The sequence below is a fragment of the Gordionus sp. m RMFG-2023 genome, chromosome 1 (genome assembly GCF_954871325.1).
Source record: "Gordionus sp. m RMFG-2023 chromosome 1, tfGorSpeb1-WG-v2, whole genome shotgun sequence".
Taxonomy (NCBI): domain Eukaryota; kingdom Metazoa; phylum Nematomorpha; class Gordioida; order Chordodea; family Parachordodidae; genus Gordionus; species Gordionus sp. m RMFG-2023.
Window position 1 is genome coordinate 63,711,471 of NC_088775.1, and position 27,161 is coordinate 63,738,631.

A 27,161-nucleotide genomic window follows, 5' to 3' on the forward strand; every position below is an offset into this window, starting at 1 on the left:
ACACGTTCTTATACTCTCTAAGAAAGTTATCTTAACTTAACCTCTTAATTGCAGTAGTTTTTTCCAACATGATTGTAACGACACAGGAATATGTTTTTTAATGTTATTTTTTATTAATTCTATTTAAAATTACAGAGTAATAATTAAAATTTAGAAATATTAAAATAATTTATATAACCAAAAAAAAGATTTTAAAAAGTACAATATCCAAAAGCGAATAAAATTTCCTTGATGAAAATTATTACAAACCAAAAATCAAATAATAAATGATTGGCGTTTAGTTTTTTAATAATAATTTTTTTTTTTTACCTATCAACAAAATCTAAAACTGTTGATTTCATATATATAAATGTATGTAATTATAAAATAAGAAAAGCGATGACATGCCACCCCTTTATGGACCAGAGGCACTCATCTCAAAAGAAATACAATGAAAACACTTATATAACAATATATATATAATATATTCATATATATATATGTCGTATTGGGATATGAAATCATGTGGGATTCGAGATCTTGAATCTCCACGTTTTATTCGGAATCTTTTTTTAAAAATATTTAAAACCAATGGGGACTGAATAAATTTTTTTTAAAAAATTGAATAATATTTTTTTCTTCCTTTTTTGCCTCCTGGCTGGCACCAGAAAATTTTATTTTTTAAAGATATTTTGTTATAATAAATAAATTATCAAAAAGGATGAGAGAATGTTTAAATATTATAAAATTAAGGCATATAATGAATGAAAAGGAATAAGTTTAAAAGTCATTTTTTTGTAAATTTATATAAAATCATAAATATATTCACATGAATATATATTTTAAAAAAAATCCGAACTAAAAAATTTTTATTTATTGCAACAATTATTTAATGCAAATGACATTTCGTTGAACATTTGATATGTTCTTGAAACACTCGCACCTTTTATTCATGCAACCCATTTTGCAATTCCATAACCATATTTTCCCATATTTTGTGACATTCGGGGAAGCTCCTAAATATTTTTAGCAGTTTAGTTAAAAAATTAATATATTTTATGTACATGAATTTTGAGGAGTATATGTAGACTATAAAAATAGTTTAAATTACCTATGATTGATATATCTTTGTTGGGAACTTCAACATCATTTTATTTTATAGTTTTATATAGACTAGTGGCAATAAATGGTGCTGAAATTCTTCGAGCCCACCCTACCCATATTTTATTTTGTTCAATTTTTAATACTTTCCCTTCTAAATTTTTAAGACAGATATTTGTTCTATCTGTCCTATGGATAGGTAATAACAAGTGATGACCTAAGAGAAAGTTATTTTGTCTAATTATTTGAGAATAAATTATGTTTTGATGCCCACGATCATTTAAATATGAAATAAAAGAAGGGGCCCGTTTTAAAATATTAGAAATACTATTCCCAATATAAATTGTAGCACAACTATTTTGCCATGTAATTTTATGGCCAACATTTTTTGAACAAGGACTATTAGTAATATTATGGACAATCCGAAAGCGCGAATCTTTGATTGAAACCTTTGCTATTTTAGTAGCAATGTTTATAGCTTTCACATAATTCTCCTCATTGGTAAACAATAAGAAAAGTGACGGAATCGTTAAAAATATTATCTACATTTCCTTTCATATACTTTGAATAGATTTGTATTTGGGTGTTTTTTTTATATAAATTATATTTTATAACAGTTTTGGTAAAACAATTTGAGGCATTAAAAAATTTTAAACTATCATAAAAATAAAATAATTGTATTAATATAAATTTTCAAAATATAATAATTTAGATATTCCAAGAAATAAAATCCCGCCCAATAAGATTCTTAATTAATATTAAAAATAAATTTTCATTTCAAAATGTAATGATTTCGAAATTCTATGAAAAAAATCTAGCCCAACACAATTACTAATTTTTATTAAAATTAAATTTATTGATAATTCATATCAGTTATTTCAGAGACCTGCAGGTCCGGCCCTAAGCCCGGCCCGTGTATACACGGGTCTTGTAGTATTTTAATTTTTTTAATATAAATACCTAGGCTGGGCCGTATATTTTAAAGCCAAATATTTTAAATCGCCGTTAAAAATAAATATAATATTTTTTTTAAAAAAAAATCCGGGCCGGGCAAATAATATCTGCAGGTTTCTGAGATTTTATTCCTTAAAATTTAGAAGGGAAAGTATTAAAAATTGAACATATGGGTAGGAACGCGTGCTGGAAGAATTTCAGCACCATTTATTGCCTCTAGTCTATATAAAATTAAATGATTTTGAAGTTCCCAACAAAGATATATGAATCATACGTAATTTAAACTATTTTTATATTAACTACATATACTCCTCAAATTAATTCATGTACATAAAATGTATTAATTATTTATTTAAAGTGCTAAAATAATTTAGGAGCTTCCGGAATGTCACAAACTATGGGAAACCATCGTTATGCAATTGCAAAATGGACTGCATGAATAAAAGGTGCTAGTGTTTCAAGAACAACCTTAAATTCAACGAAATTTCATATAGCATTAAAGAAGTGTTGTAATAAATAATTTTTTTTAATTCGGATTTTTTTAAAATATATATTCATGTGAAAATATTTAATATTTCATACAAATTTACAAAAACAAAAATGTTTAACTTTATTTTTCATTCATTATATGTCTTAATTTTATACTTTTTACTTTTTTTAAATTTTCTTTTTAAATCCCTTATTTTGGCCTATTATATGGTGCCAGCCAAACGGCAAAAAAGGAAAGAAAAAGTAATTATATTATTTTATATTTTTTTAATAAAACGTGGGGATTCAAGATCCCGAATCCCCACGTTGGGATTCCGAATCTCACATGATTCCATATCTCAATAATACGACATATATAATAATAAAGAATAACTATGTTAGTGTATGAAAATTTTATAAACTGCAACTAAATATACTTGTGTTAATATGGGTTATACAAATAAATCTCGCTAGTTATTACTATGTATATTAACTATAACTCTTACGACATGGTGTTCCCCCACAATTCGACATCGTTGCTCACTCCCGGTTCGAATAAAAGGGCCAAGGTGCTTGGCACCTCCAGCACGCTCGCGGACATCGCTTGCTGTAGAATACTCACCACCATGTTTTGAGAAGTTGTAGCCTCCGCCCTATACTGCCCTGAGCTTTGTTGCGCCGTTGTGGATCCCGATATGGTCGCGGGTTGCTCACCCCAGAACGCAGCTGGCGGTACACGGTCCCCGTAAACCTCTCGGACCAACCTTACGTTGGAGTTACCCATCGAATTGTCTTGACGGATTCCCAGCGGCATCTTGGCCCCTCTAGTCGGTAATTCGCATCTACGTGTATGATCGTCCGCATTGCAATTGAAGCAACGTCTTTTTCTGGCGCCCTGAGATTGCATCATGTTTTTCTTCTGCGGACTGGCAACGATGTTGAGTCCATTTTTGGGAATTAGCGTCAACTGATGTAGTAGTCCCTGAAGTCCACCAGACGAGATTTAGTTTCCATGGTACAAAACAAATTTTTGACTACACAAAAATTATAATACAGATTTCTTTTTACTAACAAACAATTATAAGAATTTTTATTTCTTTTTAACCAAAATCAAAATTATGCAAAAAAAATTTTTTTTAAATTAATTTAAAAAAATATATCCCTGGAAATCTGCCGGTCCAATTTTTTAAGCATTCACTCTTCTCTAGGGTGATATATATTTTTTTTTAAAATAATTTTTCTTCTCCTCAGTTCTCTTATATGTTAATAGATTTATATATATATATTTTTTTAAATTTATTTTTAATATATACTTTTTTTTAAAAATATATATTATTTAGTTTATATATATCCTATTTTAAATTTAATAAAATTGAATTTCTTAAAAAATTAAAATTAAAAAAAATTTTTTTTTTGTGAACAATGAACCCAATCTGTATCTAGAAAAGGGGAGAAAAACAAATCTTTTCACACCACACCAACTAACACCGACATATGCATTGCCAGGTTTAATTGTATTAAACACTGAAAACATAACTTCTGCTTTCCCTTTCTCTTTTGCGGTACAAATCACAATAATTTAAAAAAATAATACAACGGAAGGGAGGGAGGAAAAAAAATATTTGTCGAAATATCATCCTTATCGATCAATGACCGACATTATCAATAAGAACAATTCCTTTTTTACCAAATGTTATTAACTAGTAATTCCCCCTTATATTTTATAAACGAACTAGCTGATAGCCCGTCAAGAATGACGGGTAATCAGAATTTTCTCCTTATGGATAAATAATAAATTTTACCTTCATTTGACGATGGATGAATTAGAATAATAGTCAAATGAGAGGAATAGATTATCCGTATTTATCCTTCAAAGATTTCTATAAATTTTTAGAGAAAAGGCCAAATATATTATGAAAAATATGTAAAAAAAAATATATGACTTGTGAGTTATGATATTTATCAATTCTTTTAAGAAATTTTCCACATCCAGGCGTAATGGTTTTTGCTCTCTCACTTCGTATAAAATCTACCTTCTTCTCAAAGAATCATTTAAATGCTTTTAAAACCTTCCTAAATACTCTTTTAAAAAAAGACCTGCCATAATAGATTCGAATCAATCATGGGGGCAAACCGAAATCTCACAAACACTGTGGTAGTATCCACCCCATTGCAATGGGCTATTTAGAAGATTATTAGCAAAAATAATTTCCATGAGTCAAAACCCAGGGTTTTAACTTATTAAGTATACTTATCAATTAGGATTTGGTAAGGGAGAAGGCATAGCTTCACATGTCATTTGTATTCCAAAATCCTCCTCCTAACATGGCTATTATCAAAGTAAACTTTAATAACGTTTTCAATAGCAAATTTTGTGAACATTTCATAAATTGTTTTATACCAAATTTCCTGTTTATTCAAAATTCCTAGAGACATAACTGTAACATTAAAACTTCTTTATTCAGCCCACATGTCATAGATTCTGACAAAAGGATCCAGCAGGGGGAAGACACCTTCCTTTATTTTACCTTGGTATTCATTATCACATCCATTATCTTAAATCTAAATTTGATTTGGAATAGTTATTTGGCATCTTGATGGAACAATCTGTGATGCTCTTCTTAAAATAATTGGTTTTCAATTTCTTGAAGCCAATTTTAAAAGACTCATACTTAATAAATCCAAATCCGAAATCTGTTTCCATGATAACAATATACAAAACCCTCATCTGGCAAAATTAAATTTTTTATTGAGTACATAAATAATAAAAATTAAAAAAAGTATACAGATTAACAAAAAAAAATGCATTGCTGGGATTCGAACTCAAAGCCATCAGCTTCGTAAGCGACGCTCTTGCCGATTAGGCCACAGACGCTTTTCAAAGTTGACGATTTTTTAAATAAATTGTGACACTGTGACTATGACACGGCTTTTATATATTAATATAGATAGATGTTTGTGATGTATAAGATGGTAATGTTAGATATTATTTTAATGGATGCCTTGATGAATAAGTGTTTGATATGGTATGATGCTATAAAAATACTATTGGTTATTACGTTGTGAAAAATTTAAAAATAAAAGAATACCTATTTAATAGTTTGAATTTTAAAATAACAACAAACTTTGAATCGTATGTGAATATGCCACACTTAATTATTTTATCTTCTATTTAATTAATTTTGCCAGATTAAGTAAAAAATATCTTAACTGGGATTCGAACCCCATGACCTTCACATTTGTGAGCGACGCTCTTGCCGATTAGGCCACAGACGCTTTTAAAAAATCGTGAATTTTTAAAATATATTATAAATTGTGACTGTGACATTGTGACTACGGCGTTTATATATATTATTTAGGTTATAGATAGGTACTATTAGATGTTATTTTTATATTATATAATTTATAAGTTTAAGTAAAAAACATAAAAATAATACATAAAGAGCCAAATCAACCAATATAATAATTTTTATACATTGGACAGGCAAGTTAAACAAAATTTTTAAATAACTGCCACTTTTATTTTCCCATGCATTTACCACCAGAGGTCTGCAATTGACAACATTTTCAGGTCCAATGGGAATTTAGTTAACATCTCAAAGGACGGAACCACCAAGTTGGATTAAGAAAAAAATAATCATTGCTGAGATTCGAACCTAAGTCCATCAGATTTGTAATCGACGCTCTTGGCCATAGATACTTTTCAAAATACACGCCCATGAAATGGTTTTTCAGAAAAAAATTGTAGCATTAAAAAATATCAGTGTCACGTAATATATATTATAGATATTTCAGTTAGTTCTAGTATATATATGATGATGTATAAGATGGTATTGGTTTTATGGTAATGGAATATGAATGAATGTTTGATAAGATATGATTCAATGGTGATTTTTATTGGACGAATATTTTTTAAAGGAATATTAAGAATTTAAAAATATAAGAATACCTATTTAATAGTTTGAATTTTAAAGTAGCTACAAACTTTGAATCGTATCTATTTAATTAATTTTGCCAAGAAAGAAAAATATATCTTGCCAGATTGAGAAAAAAAATCTTTGCTGGGATTCTAACCTAAGTCCATTAGATTTGTAAACGACGCTCTCGCCGATTGGCCATGTCACTTATCAAATTAACGATTTTTTATATATATATTATAAATTATGAAAGTGTGACTGTGACAAGGCTTTTTTATATTATAGATGTTATTACCCTGGTCAAATAATATTTTCTTTTCTAATAAATGTTATGTATAACCATAATACAAAAAGGTCATTTACAAATCAATGAACTCGTCAATGTATTTTCTTTTCAATAAAAATAATGTATGGCCATAATACAAGAAGGCCATTTACTAGGCAATGAACTTATCAGCACCAAACATTCTACTCGTCTCTCTTCTCCCCCTCCCCCCTTTTTTATACTCTAGTTTTCAGGTGATAGTTGTGCCTTACCACAAGAACCACATTGTCCAAAGTGACCTGATTTAATTTCGACCCCATATTCTGTACTATATTACCCTTTTCCCATTTTTTATTCTTATTATCGAATAAACGCGTCCATACCTTTTGTCCCTCCCTAAACTTTGGACTTGTCTTTTCATCCGATAATACAATAGTACTGCCCTTTGGGCTTAAAAAATCCAATGGCTCTCGACTTCTAACCGGCGTGGCCTCCTCCCGATTTTTGGAGTTATTTTAATACAACTGGGCCATCCAAATCTCATTTTCCCCATATGATCCAATTTTTTACTATGGATACCAGTCTCAGCCTGTCCATTAGAGCTAGGATGATATGGTGGAGCCAACATATGCTTTATTTGTAACGAAGTACAAAAATGTTTAAAATTCTCGCTGACGAACGATCCCAAATCTGACTCATAATTTTTGTAATAACCTAATAACAACCTTAGTCGTTAATCCGAACTTCCTCATATTCAATCCACTTTGAATATGAATCCATCATTAAAAAATACGTTTTTAATCCAATTCGAAGAAATCCAAATGGACCCTTTCCCAAGGCTGACTAGACCTTGGCCACACACTTCCCATTTCCTGACAGGTCATAGAGGCAGGTATTAAATGGAACACATTTCTTTATAATTTTATCAATATCATTACCCTTACCAGGCCACCATACATATTCACGAGCCCAAGATTTCATTTTATCTCAACCCTGATGACCTGCATGCAATAAATCCACAATTTTACTACGTAATTTATAAGGAATTACAGCTCTATTCCTACTTATAATGCAATCATCAACTATTGACAATTCTTTTTGTAGGAATCATGTCTGTTTTTTCAATTTCTTTCACCCGTTAAACTCAATTTTAACCGACTTAAATCTTTGTCTTTCAAAGTATTCAATTTAAGATCCTCCCAATTGGTTGGACACCTTTTAGCATATACGAAAGAGAACAAACCAATGCTTTCTCTATCCATTATTTTATTTTTATTAAATTCAAGATCTAAATATTTTTTTTTATCTTTGTATCATATTTTTTTTTTAAATTAATTAAAAAATTTTTTTTGTTTTGCATAATTTTGATTTTGGTTAAAAAGAAATAAAAATTCTTATAATTGATTTTATCAGGGATCCAAACCGAAACGAATATCGGTTCAGGTTCGGATAAAAATAACGGTTAAAGGTTCAGGTTCGGTTCGTATAAAATAAAAATATCGATTCGGTTTGAACACTTTTGTATTCAAACCTATATTCGTATTATGTATAGGGAAAAATATTTTTATTTATTTTATAATTAAAATAAAAAACAGATACATAAAAGTAAAACCTTCATGTTTATTAATTGCACATTATAAAATTATATTTAATTTATAAATATAACAAATAAATATCAATGATTAATTTTAATATGAACAATTAAAATTTTTTTTATTAAGCCGCACAATTAATATATTTTCAAAATTCGTCTCACTCAAATTACATCTATAAGGATATAATATAAATTTAATTGTTGGAAAACATCTTTCCACACTAACTTGGGCAGTAGTGTTGTCAAAAAACCCGATTCGGGTCGATTTTAAAAAACGACCTGATTAAGATTATAACCAGAATAACATTATGCAAGCATAAAGATTTTACTCATAGCTGGCAGAAATGCTTGGACATCTATTTGCCAAATCTCGATGCTTACATAATATTATTTTGCCTAAGATCTTAATCGGGTCGTTTTAAAAAATCGGGCATTTTGACAACACTATTGGGTAACCGGCACTGCCAATATGATATTAGATTTGATGTGTCATTTTACTATATATAAATAATATATATATTGGTTTAATTTTTCTCTAGGCATTATATTTTATAAGTTTAAAATATTTAAAAAATGTTGTAAAATGGCAATATATCAAAGTTTATAAAAATTATGACTGACACTTATCAATCAAATGTTACTGATAATAATCTTTAAAACAATTCGAATATAATTAAAATTTTGCAATATACTAGTAATAACTTACACATTATTTTATAAGCATAAGATTATGAGACTCGAACCGGTTTATAGGTATTTTAGCGGTTCAGTTCAGGTTTGGCTAGAATCTTTTTAGTTTAGGTTCGATAAAAAATACCGGTTTTAGCGGTTTAATGGTTCAGGTTCGGTTTGGTATCCCTGGTTTTTGTTAGTAAAAAGAAATTTGCATTATAATTTTTGTGTAGTCAAATTTTTTTTGGTACCATGGAAATTAATCTCGTCTGGTGGACTTCAGCGACTATTACATCCAGTTGACGCTAATTCCTAATAATAATAGACTCAACATCGTTGCCGTCCGCGGAAGGAAAACATGATGCAATCTCAGGGCGCCAGAAAAAGACCTTGCTTCAATTGCAACGAGGACGATCACATACGTAGTCAATGCGAATTACTGACTAGAGGGGCCAAGATTCTGCTGGGAATCCGTCAAGACAATACGATGGGTAACTCCAGCGTAACCGGCAAAAGGTTGGCCCGAGAGGTTTACGGGGACCGTGTACCGCCAGCTATGTTCTGGGGTGACCCGCGACCATATCAGGATCCACAGCAGCGTAACAAAACTCAGGGCAGTATGGGGCGGAGGCTACAACTTCGCAAAACACGGGGAGTATTCTACTGTAAGCGATGTCCGCGAGCGTGCTGAAGGTTCCAAGCATCTCGGCCCTCTTATTCGAACCGGGGGTGAGCAACGCTGTCGAATTGTGGGGGAACACCATGTCGGTAAGAGAATTATAGTTGATATACATAGTAATAACTTAGCGAGATTTATTTGTATAACCCATATTAACACATCAAGTATATTTAGTTGCAGTTTACAAAATTTACATACACTACATAGTTATTCTTTATTATTATATATATATATGAATATTTATATTGTTATATGAGTGTTTTCATTTTTTTTTTCGGGATGAGTGCCTCTGTAAAGGGGTGGCATGTCATCGCTTTGCTTATTTTATAAATAATTACATACATTTATATATATGAAATCAAGACTTTTAAATATTGTTGATTGGTGAAAAAAAGAAAATATTATTATTAAAAACTAAACGCCAATCATTTATTATTTTATTTTTGGTTTGTAATAATTTCCATCGCGAAAATTTTATACACTTTTGGAAATTGTACTTTTTGAATATTTTTTTTTGGTTATAAAAATTATTTTAATATTTCTGAATTTTAATTATTAACTCTGTAATTTTAAATAGAATTAATAAAAATAACATTTTTAAAAAACATATTCCTGTGTCGTCACAATCATAAGTTTGAAGAAACCACTGCAGTTAAGAGGTTAAGATAACTTTATTAGAGAGTAAGAACGTGTTAAGTTAAGAACTTCTTAAGATATGACAAGTAGCAACTTTACATTTAAAAAATAGTAAGCTATAAGGCGCTATTTTTTTGAGAAAGTTGTTGTAGCTATAGCGCGCTACTTTTTAAAAGAAGCGTTAACAGCATTGAAAAAATTGTAATAAAATTGATAGATTATATTTTTCATAAGAATTGTAGTAGTAATATAATTTTTTAAATAAAAAAAACATCCCTAGAAAAAATACCTAAATTTATATAGGCTTGAACACGGAAAAGATTTATAACTAGTAATGGTGAAATTAAGAGTGCGAATAGGAATTTATAAAAATACATTAAATTTGAAAAAATTATTAAATACGTTACCACGCTGCCAATTTATTAGACGGTGGTGCATTAGCTCGCCTATAACCGCCCAAGTAAAAATATAACGCCGCCAATTAATATCTACGCACAGACAGGTCTATAATGATAGATAACAAATTGGCTCAAAAATTATGCACTCGTTTTGGATTAATTGAAATATATTATTTTATATAGACATTCGCCTTCCTCAGGGGCGTCGCTAGCTTTTTACAAAAGAGGGGTGCTAAAAGGTGATAATTTATTTTTAAAAATTATAAATTTTTTAAATTCTATAATATAAAATTTATGGGGGATTTCGCTTCTTAAATTGCCCTTGCTTGGCCTTTGCTCGGGTTATACATATATTTATTATCTTCTGATACATGTATTCGCTAATCAAAATAATAACACAAATATATCTAACTCAAATGCTTTATAATTTTATAACTAATAAAAAATTCTTAAAAACCTTTAGATTTACTTACCAAAAAAAATAAAAAAGGGTAATTTTATGACAAATCGACTAAAAATGCCATTTTACGACAATTTTTAAATGGATGAAACTTGGAATGAAGGTTAAATAGATTGTATATTATACAAATCAAAATTTTAATGCCCTAGCTCAAATATATCCCGAGTTATGGGCCTTTCGACTAGAGCCTTTTCCTCTTTTAACGAATCTTATACTCAAAATATTTTTTAAAATAACAATTTTTATATCATTTTGTAGCCCTTAAAAATCTTCATAAGAAAATGCAAAAATTACTAAAAAATTTCTTCAATGTCGTTTTATTTCCGATAAAACAAAAAAATTATTTTTAAAAGTTCTCCATTTAAAATATGAAACTCATGAAATGTGTTTATTAACTATATATTTAAGTAATAATATTAATGGAGAAAATAAGAATTTAAATTTTATTTAGTTTTTATAATTTTAGGTATAGAACAATCAATTATAAAAGGCGTTTGAAACGATAAAACTCTTCAAATATGTTTATTACCAATACTAATATATTTAAATATTTAAGTAAAAAATATTAATGGAGAAAATAAGAATTTAAATTATATTTAGTTTTTATAATTTAGAATAATAAATTTAGAGGGCGTTATATTTAAGTTAATTATAATATATTTTTTAAATAAAAATATACATTTTATATTATAAATAACCATTAATATTTCTATAAAATTATTATATACACTAGAAATATAATACTTATTTTTGTACCACAATAAAAAGAAAATTTATTATAATTATCTTTATAGATAGCACCCTCTAATTGCTTTTTTTATTCCTAATTATAAAAACTAAATATAATTTAAATTCTTATTTTCTCCATTAATATTTTTACTTAAATATATAAATATATTGGTAATAAACACATTTCATGAGTTTCATCATTTTAAATGGGGCAATTTTCAAAATAATTTTTTTTGTTTTACCGGAAATAGATGATATTTTTAAAATATTGCATTTTCATAAAGAGAATTTTTAGGGCTACAAAATAATATATAATTTGTTTAGACCAAAAATATTTTGAGTATTTTAAAATTCGTCAAAAGAAGAAAAGGCTCTTATTAAACTTTAAGGCTCATAACTCGAGATATATTTGAGCTAGGGCATTAAAATTTGGATTTATATAAAGTATACATTAACCTTTATGCGAAGTTTAATTCATTTTAAAAATGGTCGTCCCAATCACTGGTAGATTTGTCCGAAAAAGCAAAATTTACAATAATAAAATTTATTAATCCTACAAAAAAAATAATATTTATTTAAAATGGGCCCTAAAATTTCGTAAGAATTAAATTAAATATTAATGTATTTGTTTAAATGGATGCTAATTATTTAAAAATTGATTGCTAATTTTATAAAAATAGGGCATCCATTCAAAATTGGTGAGCTCCTGACCATCCTGTATTTTTTTTTATAATATCGTACTATTTTATTGATGGATTATCAAATCCATTCTATCATTTCAAAAAAACATTATTTTTAAATATACATAAGAATAATAACAAGACATGGATTTTTACAACAGTTCGCAGGGTTCCGATTACATACAAAAGATCTTAGGCCTAAATAAGGATTCCAATACTTCCGTATCAAACCCTCTATTGACTTCTTCATCTTTACAACCTGTTCCTGTGTCTATACTGCCCACCCCCTCTATGCCACTTGTTTCTACTTTACTTTCAAATTCCCAACCAACCTGCTTTGATCGCATTCCCAAAACGATGAAACGCCTAGTTCGGCTTGCCGTCTCTGCTTTCCATGGACTCGAACAGGGTGTAGTCATTGATCAACTGATACACTACCCTTGTTTGCGCGAAGACCATCTTTCCCAACTTGTTAGGTTTGAACGTAAAGCCCTTCGCACTGCACTCGCACCTCTCAAGGCGGATCGATTTATCAAGTCCCAAATGCGGCTTGTCACCGATCGTGATTCAACTACTGATCCTATCATAGCCCCTATTTCCGAAACGCTTCCTCATCCAAACTTTAAAAACCAGCAGTTTACTTACTTTTATATTGACTACCACGCAGCACTAAACGCAGTTCGCTACAAGCTTGATGCAGTTGCGGAGGCCCTTGAACAGGAGGAACGAGCTGCCTCTATCCGTTCCACATTCGCTTGTGGAACTTGCGAAGCCTGTTACACGGACCTCGACGTTGATCAATTGTTTGACTCGGAAAGTGGGGAACTATTTTGCCCCGCCTGTGATTCTATCCTGCGCATGCTTGGGGATGAGCCCATCCTAGAAACCAATCAAATGGCTAAAGGGTCTGCACCTTCTTTAACTAAAAGAGAGGCTCGTAAGATGATAACCCTTTTCAACACTCAGCTGGAACCATTATTCTCTTTGCTACGTAAGGCGGAGAATGTGGTACTGGCCCCCCATTTGATAAAGCCTGAACCCGTGGATATCGACATTGACAATCTCGCAAACGCCGTCTCCTCTTATTCCTCTGCTTCCGATCTCGGCGGAAATATCGATATGGCTAGTAATAATCAGCAAAGGTATGTATTAATGTGATATAATTTTATCTTTAGGAACATTTATTTTAACGCTTGTTAGTGCTTCAATTAAATTATATATTTGGCCATACATATATCATTATCGAATTCTCGATCTTTTTCAAACAGATAATTAGTAATATTTGGGTCAAACCGAACATTTATAATTTTCTTGAATCTGTTTTTAGGTTTAATTATTCTTATTGTAATTTATGACCATTTTAAGTGAGAACTTTTCCTCTGAGTTTTTCACTGGTTATAGTTTTATTTCTAATCTAATATTTTAGAACCAGAACTATAAAGGGTTTTTACTATCTTACACACAACTTATATAAATATGTTAGCCAATCAAAAATAAAGGCACATTTTCCACCGACTCCTTTTAAAATTGTTAAAAATTTCTGGAATTATTTAGATAGGTAAAAAAATGAGAAAGTCGTTTATTTTGGCTCGCTATCACATCTGGTTCCCGAGATATAGGGGCTCATAGGTGCAAAAAAAGAGCCACTTTGGAATCTGTAAAATTTTTAAAATGCTCATATCTCAAAAACTATTTATAGTAAAAAAATATATAATTATTTAGATAAAAAATCTCTAAAGGGCTAATAAAAAACAATAAAAATTAGCAATTTGAGCCTTTAACTTCTTGTTTACCTATATTGCTTTGCCTGTGTTTTTAAGCAAAAAAGAGTTTGTTTTAGAATTTTTGTTTGGTTTTATTTAGACATTTTTAATAATTAAATATCTATACGATTTCAAAACCTTAGCGACGCTATCGACTCTTCCGAAATATACCTTTTTACCAAAAATTGAAAAAAGGCGCTAATGGTTGAAAAATATTTCTTTAGGAAAATGAAAATATTGATATGTTTATAAGAAATGTGATAAAATCAGTTCTGCCCCCCCCCCCACCATCCTTAAAAGTTGTACATTTTTTAGATCTCCACTTTGCTACTATAGCGAATGACTTATTAGCTCGATAATGTATAATAGCTGCATTAAAAAAGAATAATTTATTAGGCATATTATCGATTATATTTTATGAGTATATTATTTTACAAAATTAACTGTTTAAAACAATCTCTCTTTCTGCATAATATTTTTAACTTGCCCTTTCAGATTAATTTTAATTAATTCAAACCGTCTGCAGCTTATTATTTTATCGTCTGTCTACCAATAACATTCGGGAGAGAGTGCAAAAACATATATTCTAGGTGTAGATCAATTAAAATTTTATTCTATATCACAGATGGATGTACAAAATGTTAAAATATCAAAATGTTGTAACCCATTTTATCTACAAAGACATGCTTATTATCGCAAGAATCTAAGAAAAATTCTATCCTGGATGACCCAAAAAAATTTAACATTCAATTTAGATATGTTAATATGCTCTTCATGCCGACAAAAATTAGCAAACATTCCTTCTTCAAATGACAATGTATATATTGATCCTCCTCCTTATTTAATTAATCAAGAGGCTATTGATAACATTAATGTATCCCAGCAATCAATTGGGGAATCTCCCATTAAAAGAAAACGCTTATTTGAAAAGAATGTCCGATGAAAAAAATATCTGGAGTAAAAAAAATTTGAAGACTAAAATTATACAATTATCTCAAATGATGAAAAATTCGATGAAATTACCATCAAATTAGACAGTAAGAAAAATTGTAAAAGAATTTAATATTTTATATCATATGGCGTTAAAATCAAAAGGTTTAAAAGAAAAGGGGTATTTTTCAACACCTAAACCCTGTAAGACAATAGATGCCGCCGCTATTGTTTAAACTTTATAAGATAATTCAAATATTAAAATTGGATTCTCTAAATTTTGTGATCTTCGTCCCGAAATTTGTGTATTTGTTGTCATCAGTGTACCCATTCAATAATCAAAACACAAAATTTGCTGATGAGTTTGCCCAAAATTACTTTAAATGAAAATTTAATTAAGATTACATATAAGGATATATTGCCAAAATTAATTTGTAATCCAGCATTACCAAAATGCTTTTTTGGTGATTGTGCTCAATCCATGGATCTTCTAATTTAAAGGCCATGAAATATTATATTCAAGTGATATCGAATATAATACTTACAAGCATTGAAAGAAAGAAGGAAGGAAGAGTACAGATCTTTTAACTATCACTTCATCAACCTCCAATTTTTTAGAAACTTTTCGAAAAGCTAAATATTTTACTATTACACTCATTTTTAACCAAGCAGCAAACAATATTCTTGAATTCTTTTAAAATTAAAATGAAGGAGAATATATCATTCAGGCAGATTTTGCTGAAAATTATGCCTTTGTAGTTCATGATGAAGTGCAGGGGTTTCACTGGAATAAATCTCAAGTTACCATTCATCCTTTTGTGATCTATTACAAATCACTTAATAATTTAAATCATTTAAGTTCCTTAATTCTGAATCTATCGTCCATAATACAATTGCAGTTCATTTATTCTAAAAATATTTAGTTCGTAACAGGGAAATTTCAATGCCGCCCAAAAAAAATCTTATACTTTTTAGAAGGAGCAGCAGCACAATATAAGAATCACAAAATTTAATCAATCTTTGCCACCATGAAGATGATTTCGGAATAAAAGCTGAGTGGCATTTCTGGGCTGTGACGGGGCCAGAGGTACAATCAAACGTTTAGTGGCCAGGGCTAGTTTACAAAGACTTGTTTCAGAACAAATAACTTGTTGTAAAGAGTTTTTTGTCTATTTTAAGGAATATAGTAAAGGTATAAGATGTATAATTTATTAATATATATTATAATTTTTTTTATTAAGGAATAGTTTTTCCTATGAAGACGATGGGTTTGACTAAACTGCAAATGCTTATATAAATTTTTTTGATATATACTCTATTAATTGAAATGAGTTTCATTTTCTTATGATATAAATAATATAAATAAATAGCTTATAAAAATTAAATTATTAGATATATTCAATAATAAAGGAATATACTTTAATAGTTATATTTTCTTTTATCTTATAATAAATAATCATTTAATATATAATTATATTAAAAATAATCATTTAATATAATTATATTAAAAATAATTATAATTACATTTCAAATTTCAATAATATTAAATCTGCATTGGCGTATGATTATTTTATGAAAAAAATTTTAAAATTATTTTATGTTTTAATATATTTTAAAATCATAATATATTATTACTTAAAAAGGTTTTTGACTAAACTACAAATGCTTAGGTAAATTGAATATATCTAATAATTTAATTTTTAAAAGTTATTTATATCTTAAGAAAATGAATCTCACTCCAATTAATAGAGTATAAGTAAGAACTAAATAAATTTTGCTGAAGATAAAAAAAGCTTATAAATGAAAATCTCTACATTAGTTTTGTCAAATTAAGTGGTTACCATTAACTAGCTACACTTTAGCTAAAAAATATTTATAACTAGTTACATTTACAAAATCGTAACTTTAGCTGGCTAAATTTTTACCTGAGCATTTGCAATCTAGGCATTTGTAGCTTAGTCAAACCGGAAGACGATTATGAGAAAGAGCGAATGCGAATAATTTTAGAAGAGAGATTCAATAACGTGTACAAAACCAGGAACGCAAAAATTTCATACTTTTCATCGAATTTCTTAGGATAAAATTGAAGCAAAATTTTATTAAAACTCAACAAATCGCAAATATTAAATATAACATTTCACTCGCATATTAATGCTAATTTACTATATAAAAAATGAATGGATATATATTATGTATCTCTGACAATCAATGGTGGATGGCCATGTTTTAGAAAAAAAAAATCGAAAATGGCCCTCGAATTATTATACATATCCTACCTTGATTGACAAATTGTGGATACATAAATCACAAATTTTTGATATGGTCAGTCCTTCAACTGCTACCGACTAACATATACTTTACATAAGGATGAGACAATTAAAATTATTCTTCTTTTTAATTTATTTGCTTAAAATATATAATTATTTATATCTGACTAAATTTTGTTTCCAATATATTTTTAATTATGGAATGAATTTGATTATCCATCTATATTTCTATATTATTAATAAAAATGAATAATAAAAAAAATTATACGAAAGATATTTATTATTGGAAATTTGTTACATCATTAGTGTCTAATGGGCATTTGCCCATACTGCCCCTCAGTTTAATTAGTATATTTAATAGAAATTCGAAATTTTTTAGTATAAAAAGTGAAAATATCCTGTTATTGGTAAGGTAAGTTAGCAACAAAATTTTAACCATAATCCGTAATTTCATGAAGCGCCATTATTTTTTTTCCATTTTTGGTAAAAATATATATTGGAAGAGTAGATAGCGTCGCCCAGGTTTTAACATCATATATATTTATAAAATATGTCTAAATAAAAAGCAAAATAATTTTTCTATATAATATAGATTAAGCAAAATATAGGTAAACCGGAAGACTCAAATTGGCTCCAATTTTTTTATAACCATTTAGAGATTTTTATTATCTAAGATATGATATATTATATTTTTTCTTGCTATAAATAGTTTTTGAGATATAACCCTTTTAAATATTTTACAGATTCTATAGTAGCTCTTTGCTTGTACCTATGAGCCCCTATATCTCGAGAACTAGGTATGTTAGCGAAACGGCTTTCTCATTTTTTTACCATCTAAATAATTCCAGAAATTTTTAATTTAAAAGGGTTCGGCCGAATCGTGATTGATTTGACGTAATGGTCCCAATATTATTTTCGGCAATGTCTTAGTGGTAGGCAGAGTGAATTCGTTATTTTTTCATCGTTAGTGCTTCCAATCGTTCGGCCAACTTCACGGAGCTTATTTTTTTGAGATTTATTTTGATGTGTTGTTATTTTTTTAATATATCTTTTCGAGATAATTTATTTTAATGGTTATATTATTTTTTCTATATATTTTTTAAATATATGGTTTTATATATTTATTTTTTACATACTTTTCTAATCTTTTGATCTTCTCATAATAAGTACTATTACTATCATATTTTTATCGAAATAAATGGATACAAAATTACAAATAGATTACATTTAAGAAATTCTAAAATTTTCAAATATTAAAAAGACTTTTTACTAAAAATGCTTTAGAATTTTAGATGAAATTTAATCAAAAATCTTACTTGAGAATTCTCAAAGAAGATCAAAAATTTTCATCACAATTATATATTTACAACATAATTTCATTTTATTATTTAGACATGTCGATTAATCTTAATTAATTGCTTGTCCATATTTAATTTCTATATGTATTTAATTAAAATAAAATTTATTTTCTTTACCCCCTTTTATTGTATATTTAATAATGACACTCGTTTCACTGTACCAACAAAATTCCTAAATTCGCCTTTAATTATCTATTCAAAATTAACGATGAGTTGTTTTCATGCTAATCGTCAATACCTTGATTTGACAAAGATATAAAAATTTAGGTTAGGTTTATTATGATTAAATTAATGACTTATAATAAAAAAATTCCCGAACATTATTAAATTTTACTCTTCGTTGCAGCAGTAAACTTTTTTTTAAACATAATTCATAATAGCTCGCATATGTATAATTAAATCATTTTTAGATTTAATTTACTTTCTCTAAAATGTTTACTGAAATATGTTTAAATAAAGAATCCTGCATCAGTTATTTTATATTTCAACTATCTATAATATCTTTTACATATTTATTTCAAATCTATAAGTAAATATATTTTAGATATTTATTCACTTTAGTGAACGATCTAAAAATATAAGAGAGAGTTAATGTTGAAATATAAATCTATCAAAGTATTTTATAGTTTTTTGAAATATATTTCTGTGAAAATATATTTATAAACGAAATAAATTTTTCTCATTTCTCAATGTTACAAGCGCAGATTAAATATTATTAGCCCCCATATTTATATACATTCTATACATTAACTAAGATTATATACCAATCTAAGATTTTTGCAAGAGGTGAAGGCCTATGGGTAATTTTACGTTAATTTTATTGAATAATGTTAGGCTTCTTCTTTGAAGGCCTCTGGTCAGTTTGTATTTTAAATTTTCTTTGGGTTTATACTCCCTTTTTTTAAATTTCTCATGAATTTTATATGGTCGTTATAATATTTACTTATATTTTTTTAGTATCATATACGCATTTTTAGTTTTTTGATAGGGGTAAACTCTTTATTATTTTCAAATAATATTTACCAATCCAGGCTAATTTGGTAAAAGGTGTGGGGAAACCACCCCTTCCCCTGCTCTATTTAGACGCTTGAAGATAATTTACTAATTCACCTTACGGCTAAATTTTATGTTAAAATACATTTTTACGGCATATTATTAACACAAAATCTATAAGATCTTGCCAGATTTTATCTCCTGACAATAGATAACTAAAAAACGCTAGAATTAATTTACAAAATCAATTTTTTATTTTTATTTTCAATTTTATAAATATAATATATAATATAATATAGTATATTCTCAAAATATTATTTACTTCCATTTTTATAAATATAAGTTTTATTTTTTTTATAAATACAATATAATAATGTAGTATATTCTCAAAATATTAGCTTTACCATGCATTATACAAATTAAAATTATCACAAATGCAATATATTATATTCTCAAAATATTATTTGCACAAATCATTTATAATATCAATTTGTAATATACTAATCTGTTTAGAAGAAAAAAATTAAAATGTGTAATATGCTTATTAAATGATAATACTCGCTTACAAACGCGGTAAAATACCGAATAGGTCAATTTTTGTATACACCAGATCGAATATAATTTAATCCGCCGGGCCTAAAATTATTAAACCCAGGCCGGTCCATAAAATTTTTTTTTTAACCCTTCACTACAAAGGTGGGGTAAATAATACCCCACGGCTTTTATAATCTTGGTAATAAAAAAACCTGAAGATATTTTGACCTAGTTTTTATAGTAGTTTAATATTTTCTTATAAAGAATATATCTACCAAATTTCAAGATAATTGATTTGATATTTTTTAAAATATTTGCAATTTGTTGAGCTTGGGGTAGTATAGGTCCCACCTTTGTACTTAAGTAATTTTTTTTTTCACAATTTTTTTTTATTGATAAATATTATTGTATATTACAAACTAATATATAAAATTGAAAAAAAAAATTTTATTTGTAAATTTTTCATTGTTATATTGTTACTCAAAATTTTAAAATTTTATACTATTTTTTTTTCTTGTGGAGCAAAATACTATAAAATTAGCATATGGAAAATTTAATATCATCAATTGCTGGAAGTATTTTCTATTTAATATTTGATATTTATAAAATTTATATAGGTGAAGTAGATTTTGAGTCAGATGATGATTATTTGTATAACAGCAATCACAACTCGGAGACAGAGGAGGACAATATAGATATTATGTGTGTGAAGATAGCTATAAATATTGTCACAGTAAAATATGCTAGTCTTTAATAAATTATATAAAAATATGAAGGTAAAGATGGAAAAACTAAATGTAATATGGAATGCCCTACACAAAAAAGGACAAGATCCCATAATATAATATTATGTTTGCCAGGGGTTAAATCTCATGCAAAAAATGCAAAATCACCATAGAAAGCCTCAAATTATTCATTTCACCTAATATTACAGATTTAGTTTTAAAATATACAAATCAAAAGATTGAGTCCATTGAAAAAGATGACTCTGTTTATCATGCCAAAATGGATGAAAATGAATTGAATGCCTTAGTTGGTTTACTAATGATAGCCGGAGTTTATAAATCCAGTCATCAAAATATAAGAGATTTATGGAATAAGGATGGATTTGGTGTTTATTTAGATATACTATGAATATAAATAGATTCCAATTTCTATTGAAAGTGCTTAGATTTGATGATATGAATACAAGAAATACAAGGAAAGCACTTGATCATATTAGAGAAATTTTTGATATTTTTAATGATAATTGCAATAATTCTTATTCTGCTGGACAATATGTTACTATTGATGAAATGCTTCCTGCATTCAAAGGAAAATGTCCATTTAGGCAATATATGCCAAATAAACCATCAAAATATGGTCTGAAAATATATGCTCTAGTTGATTCTAGAACTTTTTATACATTAAAAACAGAATTATATACTGGCAATCAGCCAGATGGTCCATATAAATTGTCAAACAAGCCATTTGATGTAGTTGAAAGACTAATTCAACCAATTTCAAAAAGTAAGAAATATTACAATGGACAATTGGTTTACTAGCTATGAATTAGCTAATTATTTATCTTCACATTCCCTAACAATAGTAGGGACTATTAAAAAAAAATAAAAAGCAGTTACCTGCATTATTTTTTAATAAAAAAAGAGAAATATATTCAAGTTTATTTGGATTCAAAGAAAATACTACTATTGTTTCATATATACCAAAATGGTATAAGAATGTAGTGTTGCTTTCAACACTACATTATGATAATAAAATTGATGTAACAACTGGTGAATTGTTAAAACCAGAAATTATAACTATGATTTAACCAAAGCAGGAGTTGATGTAGTGGATCAACTTTGCTCAATATATTCCATATCTAGGAGATCAAATAGATGGCCACTTACCATTTTTTATACTATGATAAATATTTCAATAATAAATGCCCTAATAGTTTATAAAGCCAATAATTTGTTGAATATAAAAAGGTCTAAATTTATAAAATTATTAGCTATGGAACTGATAACTCCATTTATGACCAGTAGATATGAGAACCCTCGTACTATTACGTAACAACATAGGGGACGTTCTCAGCATAATTGATGAAAAACATATTCCAATAAATAAAAAGGGAAGATGTTATGAGTGTCCAAGGGTGAAAGATAAAAAAAACAACAATAATTTGCTTAAATTGTCAATTTGCCGCGAATGTTATCTCAAAATTTTACATGATATTTGATGATTAATATTTTTTTTGATATATGATATTTTTTTATAAAATTTATGTAATTATCATTATTCAACATTGATTTAATAAAATATTTAATAAAATTTGCATTTTTTGAATTTTATATAGTGATAATACCATAATTAAAGGAAGTACTCAAAAAGAAAATTTTATTTCAGTAACTTTAGGAAAATTTGTCTAACTTTTTTTTGGAAGTAAATATTAATCTAAGATTTTGTATTTATTATCTCCAATATTTTTTAAATATATACTCAAAATTTTAGATCTCATTTTTTAATATGTTCTGAGATATAGCTAATCAAAATTTGGGGTATAATAGACCCCACCTTTGTAGTTAAGGGAGTTTTTTCCACCTTGAAGGGTTAAATATCCGGGCCTGGCTTGCAAATGATACTTCTTCAGGTCTCAGAAAAATATATTTAAAAATTAGCATTCGTAAAAAATAAATATATAAAAAATTATTTTAAAATAATACATTTAAAAAAATTAGCTATCAAAAGATACATCAGAAAAAGGTACATAAAAAATAAATATATAAAAAATCATTTAAAAAAATTAGCGTTCGCAAAAATATATCAGAAAAAATACATAAAAAATAAATATATAAAAAATCATTTAAGGCTGTGTCCATGTTGAATAATAAAAATTATTTAAATATCTAATTTTCCAACTATTAATTTGTTTCTTATTTTTGAATTGACCTTTTCCAATAAAAATAAAAGTTAAGCTCAATTACTCAAATACACAAAAATAAGAAAAGCTCAATGCAAAAATAAGAAACAAATTAATAGTTGGAAAATTTGATATTTAAATAAATTTTATTATTCTACATTCTCCCTCTTCTAAGAAGCTTTCTCATAATTTCATGTAAGCTATCATTGAGAGCTTGTTGTCCAAATGGTTTATCGTTTTGGCTGTTCTATATCGCATTTGATTTTATAGGTGTGTTTGTCCAATTTTAAGTTTGTACATTGGTTTGTCCAATCGTTAGCTTGTTATCCTTATCGTAAGTTGTTTTCATCGATCGTAATTTCGTCATGTTAGCTTGCTTGTCGCACTCCGTTGTTATTATTGATTTTCAAAATTGTTATCATCATTTAGTTATGAATAATTAGGAATAATAATTGATCGAATTGGATATTAGAATAAATGAATTATCGGAAATATGGAATGAGTCAAATTGAATAATCAAATATTGGAATGATAAATGTATAAGATTATTATATCATATTTTTTATCTTACTTTATTTTCGCATTTTAATGTTAAATATTTATTTTATATATTAATATATAATCTTTTAAATAAATAGGTTTTTGTTTTATTCGTATTGATCTAGAAATTGGTGTTAATTTATCTTTATTTATGATATTTTTATTTATGTCCACACATCCCTCCTTAAAAGAATTCTTAGAGTTAGCATCATAATTTAAAAATGTATTATAACATATTCTTTTTCCTAACTGGTCTAAATGTCTCCTTATAATACCTTTATCTGTCTTAACTTGGAACATCATGTCATCTTTGTGTGTGATCATGCCTTTATCCCATTTATCATCTTTTTATACCAAATAAAATCTCCTACATTCAAGGCTCTATTATGTGATAATGTTACATTATCTCCATTTTCTTTTTTCTCTAACGGTTTTAATAAGTCCCATTTAATTCTAATGTCACGATTAAATTCTTTTAGAAGATGCAACTCTGTTGTAGCATTTGGTGTTTCTGTAATTAAATAAGAATTTATCAAAGGAAGTATCTAAATCACTCTTTATATTTCTTTTCATGTGCGTCTACCATACGTTCCACCTAGCCATTAGACTTCTGGTAGTATGCGAACTTAAGTATATGTTTTAGGAAGTAATCATTGCAAAATCTCTTAAAATCATTACTTGTGAAGTTAGCACCATTATCAGTAACTATTGTTTCAGGTATTCCAAATAGCGAGATAGTTTTAAAAATTTCTTTTAATGTAATTTCAGTTCTAATGTTTTTGACAGGAACAATAATTGGAAATAGATATCGACTATTACAAACCAATTCTTTGTGAAAAACGGACCCGCATAATCTATATGTATCCCTTCAAATGGTTTAGTTACCGAAACCCATACTTTTTATATTTTTTCAGGATTGTCATAATATTTATTACAGTCGTCTAAACTTTTTACTTTTATCTTTATGTCGTTATTCATACTGGACCACTACACGTAATCTTTGTATAAGGATTTGATTTTTCCCAGTCCTAAATGACCTTCATGTAATGTCTGCAATGCATTTTTTCTCATACTAGATGGAATTATGATTTTGTTGTTTTTGTAAAGACCTTTAATAATACTTATTCCAATTCAATATTTTTATATACTCTTGTTTTTTATAGGCTCATTATTCTTTATATCTTTTATTTGCGATATTTCAAATTCAATATCTTTATAAGTTTCATCATGTATGTTATTAAAGTTAATAGGTATATATATATATATCCCCTATGTCATTTGTAATAGTAATATTTTCAACAACTTCAACATTATCTTTTTGTGGTAATCTTGAGAGACGATCAGGAACAACATTGTATTTTCCAGCTTTATACTTTATGTTGAAATCGTAACCTAAAGTTATATTCCATTTTTGCAGTCTTAAGAACATAGTACTGTTGTCCTTAAGTCCTTTGGTAAAAATATGAACTGTATGTTTATGGTCAGTAATTATTGTCAATTTAGTACCAATTAAGTATTCCTGGAATCTCTTGATTACAAAGATAATAGCAAGAGCCTCACGCTCAATATTGGTGTAATTCATTTCTGATCCCCTCCTTACAATTGAATCTCACGTTACAGGACCCAATAAGGTTCTTGATGCAAAAGTTATTGGGTTTTCTTTGCCGTATTTTTTAGTGTGAAGCAATACAGCTCCCAAATCACATTTAGATGAATCAGTTGCAATTCCGATTGGCAATTCAGGGTTAAAATATGTCAAAGTTGGAGGAAGACTAATCAACTTCTTGAAATTTAAAATTTATAGAGTGTTTGAAGTTCCTTACCCATTTTTCTTTGTTGACAATTTTATATAAAGGATCAGCAATTTCCGCAAAATTGTTTTTTCTATATTAACCAATTATTCCCAGAAATGCCGATAATTCAGCAGCTGTTGGCTCTGGCATATTTTTACTATTAGTCGTAGTCATGGAAATCGACTAAAAACTTTAGCGACTAAATTAGTCTATTAGTCGACTAATTTAGTTGACTAAAACGACTAACATAGTCGACTAAAACGACTAATTTAGTCGACTAAAACGACTAATTTAGTCGACTAAACCGACTAATATAGTCGACTAAAACAACTAATTTAGTCGACTAAAACGACTAATTTAGTCGACTAAGTTGATTTTTTTAGTTAGCAGCATATATAGGTAAAGGTAAAAATATATATCGTAAACATATTAAGTTAAAATTTCAGTGAAGATGTACCATACAAAAGTGACAATTGTCATAATCGTTATTTGTGAACTTTTTTGAATTTTTTTAAAACAAATAGGTAAAAATATATATAAAGATGTTAAAATAAAATTTCAGTGAAGATGTACCATAGAAAAGTGACAATTGTCATAATCGTTATTTGTGAACTTTTTTGAATTTTTTTAAAACAAATAGGTAATAAAATATATTGTAAAGATGTTAAAATAAAATTTCAGTGAAGATGTACCATAGAAAGGTGACAATTGTCATAATCGTTATTTTTGAACTTTTTTGAATTTTTTTAAAGTAAATAGGTAAAAATATATATTGTAAAGATGTTAAAATAAAATTTCAGTGAAGATGTACCATAGAAAGTGACAATTGTCATAATCGTTATTTGTGAACTTTTTTGAATTTTTTTAAAGTAAATAGGTAAGAATATATATTGTAATGATGTTAAAATAAAACTTAAATGAATATGTACCATAGAAAAATGATAATTGTCATAATCGTTATTTAAAATATTTTCGAATTTTTAAAAGTGCTAACGGATCTTTGAAAAATTTTAACAATAGGAAGGCTAACAAACTTTTAACTTTTATTTTACATTTAAAATTCATTAGATAAACATTAAAAAATATATGCTTATAAAGAAATTTTTAAATACCAGATTATCGATAACTGTTTCGGATGTTATCGTCGGAAAAATTAATGAGTTAATAAAAATACTTGTAGGATTTGATTGCAATTATCGGGTTGAAGCATTTCGTCCTATAATTGATAAAATTATAAACATCATAACTGTTTTTTTCGACGAAAAGAGAACTTATTTTGGATATGTAATATTTACTTCCTACATTTTGATTAAAAAAATAGTAAAGGTATTTCTGAAAAGGCCTTGGAAAAACTTATACAATTGGCAATATCATCATTTAAATCGAATATTTTTTTATGCTTACTAAATTATGAAATTTTTAGTAAGGGTGAAACTAAATAATTTATTTTTTATTAGATGCTTAAAAAATTTGAAGAATGGGCATATTTAAATTTATATGGGGGGCGAGTTTAAATTTTTTTATATGGGCAGGGCAAGACGAAAAG

The 27,161-nt window shown here is 27.5% G+C and overlaps 1 protein-coding gene and 1 long non-coding RNA gene across 3 annotated transcripts in view; both read left to right on the plus strand.

The window, feature by feature from the left end:
* The window catches only part of LOC135924362 (general transcription factor IIE subunit 1-like), an 82,138-nt gene that overhangs the window by 5,989 nt on the left and 48,988 nt on the right, over positions 1 to 27,161 (plus strand). For both annotated transcript variants that reach the window (XR_010571329.1, XM_065459439.1), the window contains exon 2: positions 12,663 to 13,674. Coding sequence is in view for 1 of the 2 variants with exons in the window: in XM_065459439.1 (XP_065315511.1) it covers positions 12,677 to 13,674 (998 nt within the window). In the remaining variant the exon portion in view is untranslated. The remainder of the gene's footprint in view (positions 1 to 12,662; positions 13,675 to 27,161) is intronic.
* On the plus strand, positions 20,909 to 22,582 carry LOC135922033 (uncharacterized). Its single transcript, XR_010570705.1, has 3 exons — positions 20,909 to 20,952; positions 20,995 to 21,110; positions 21,154 to 22,582. It is a non-coding gene; the product is annotated as an uncharacterized LOC135922033 (long non-coding RNA).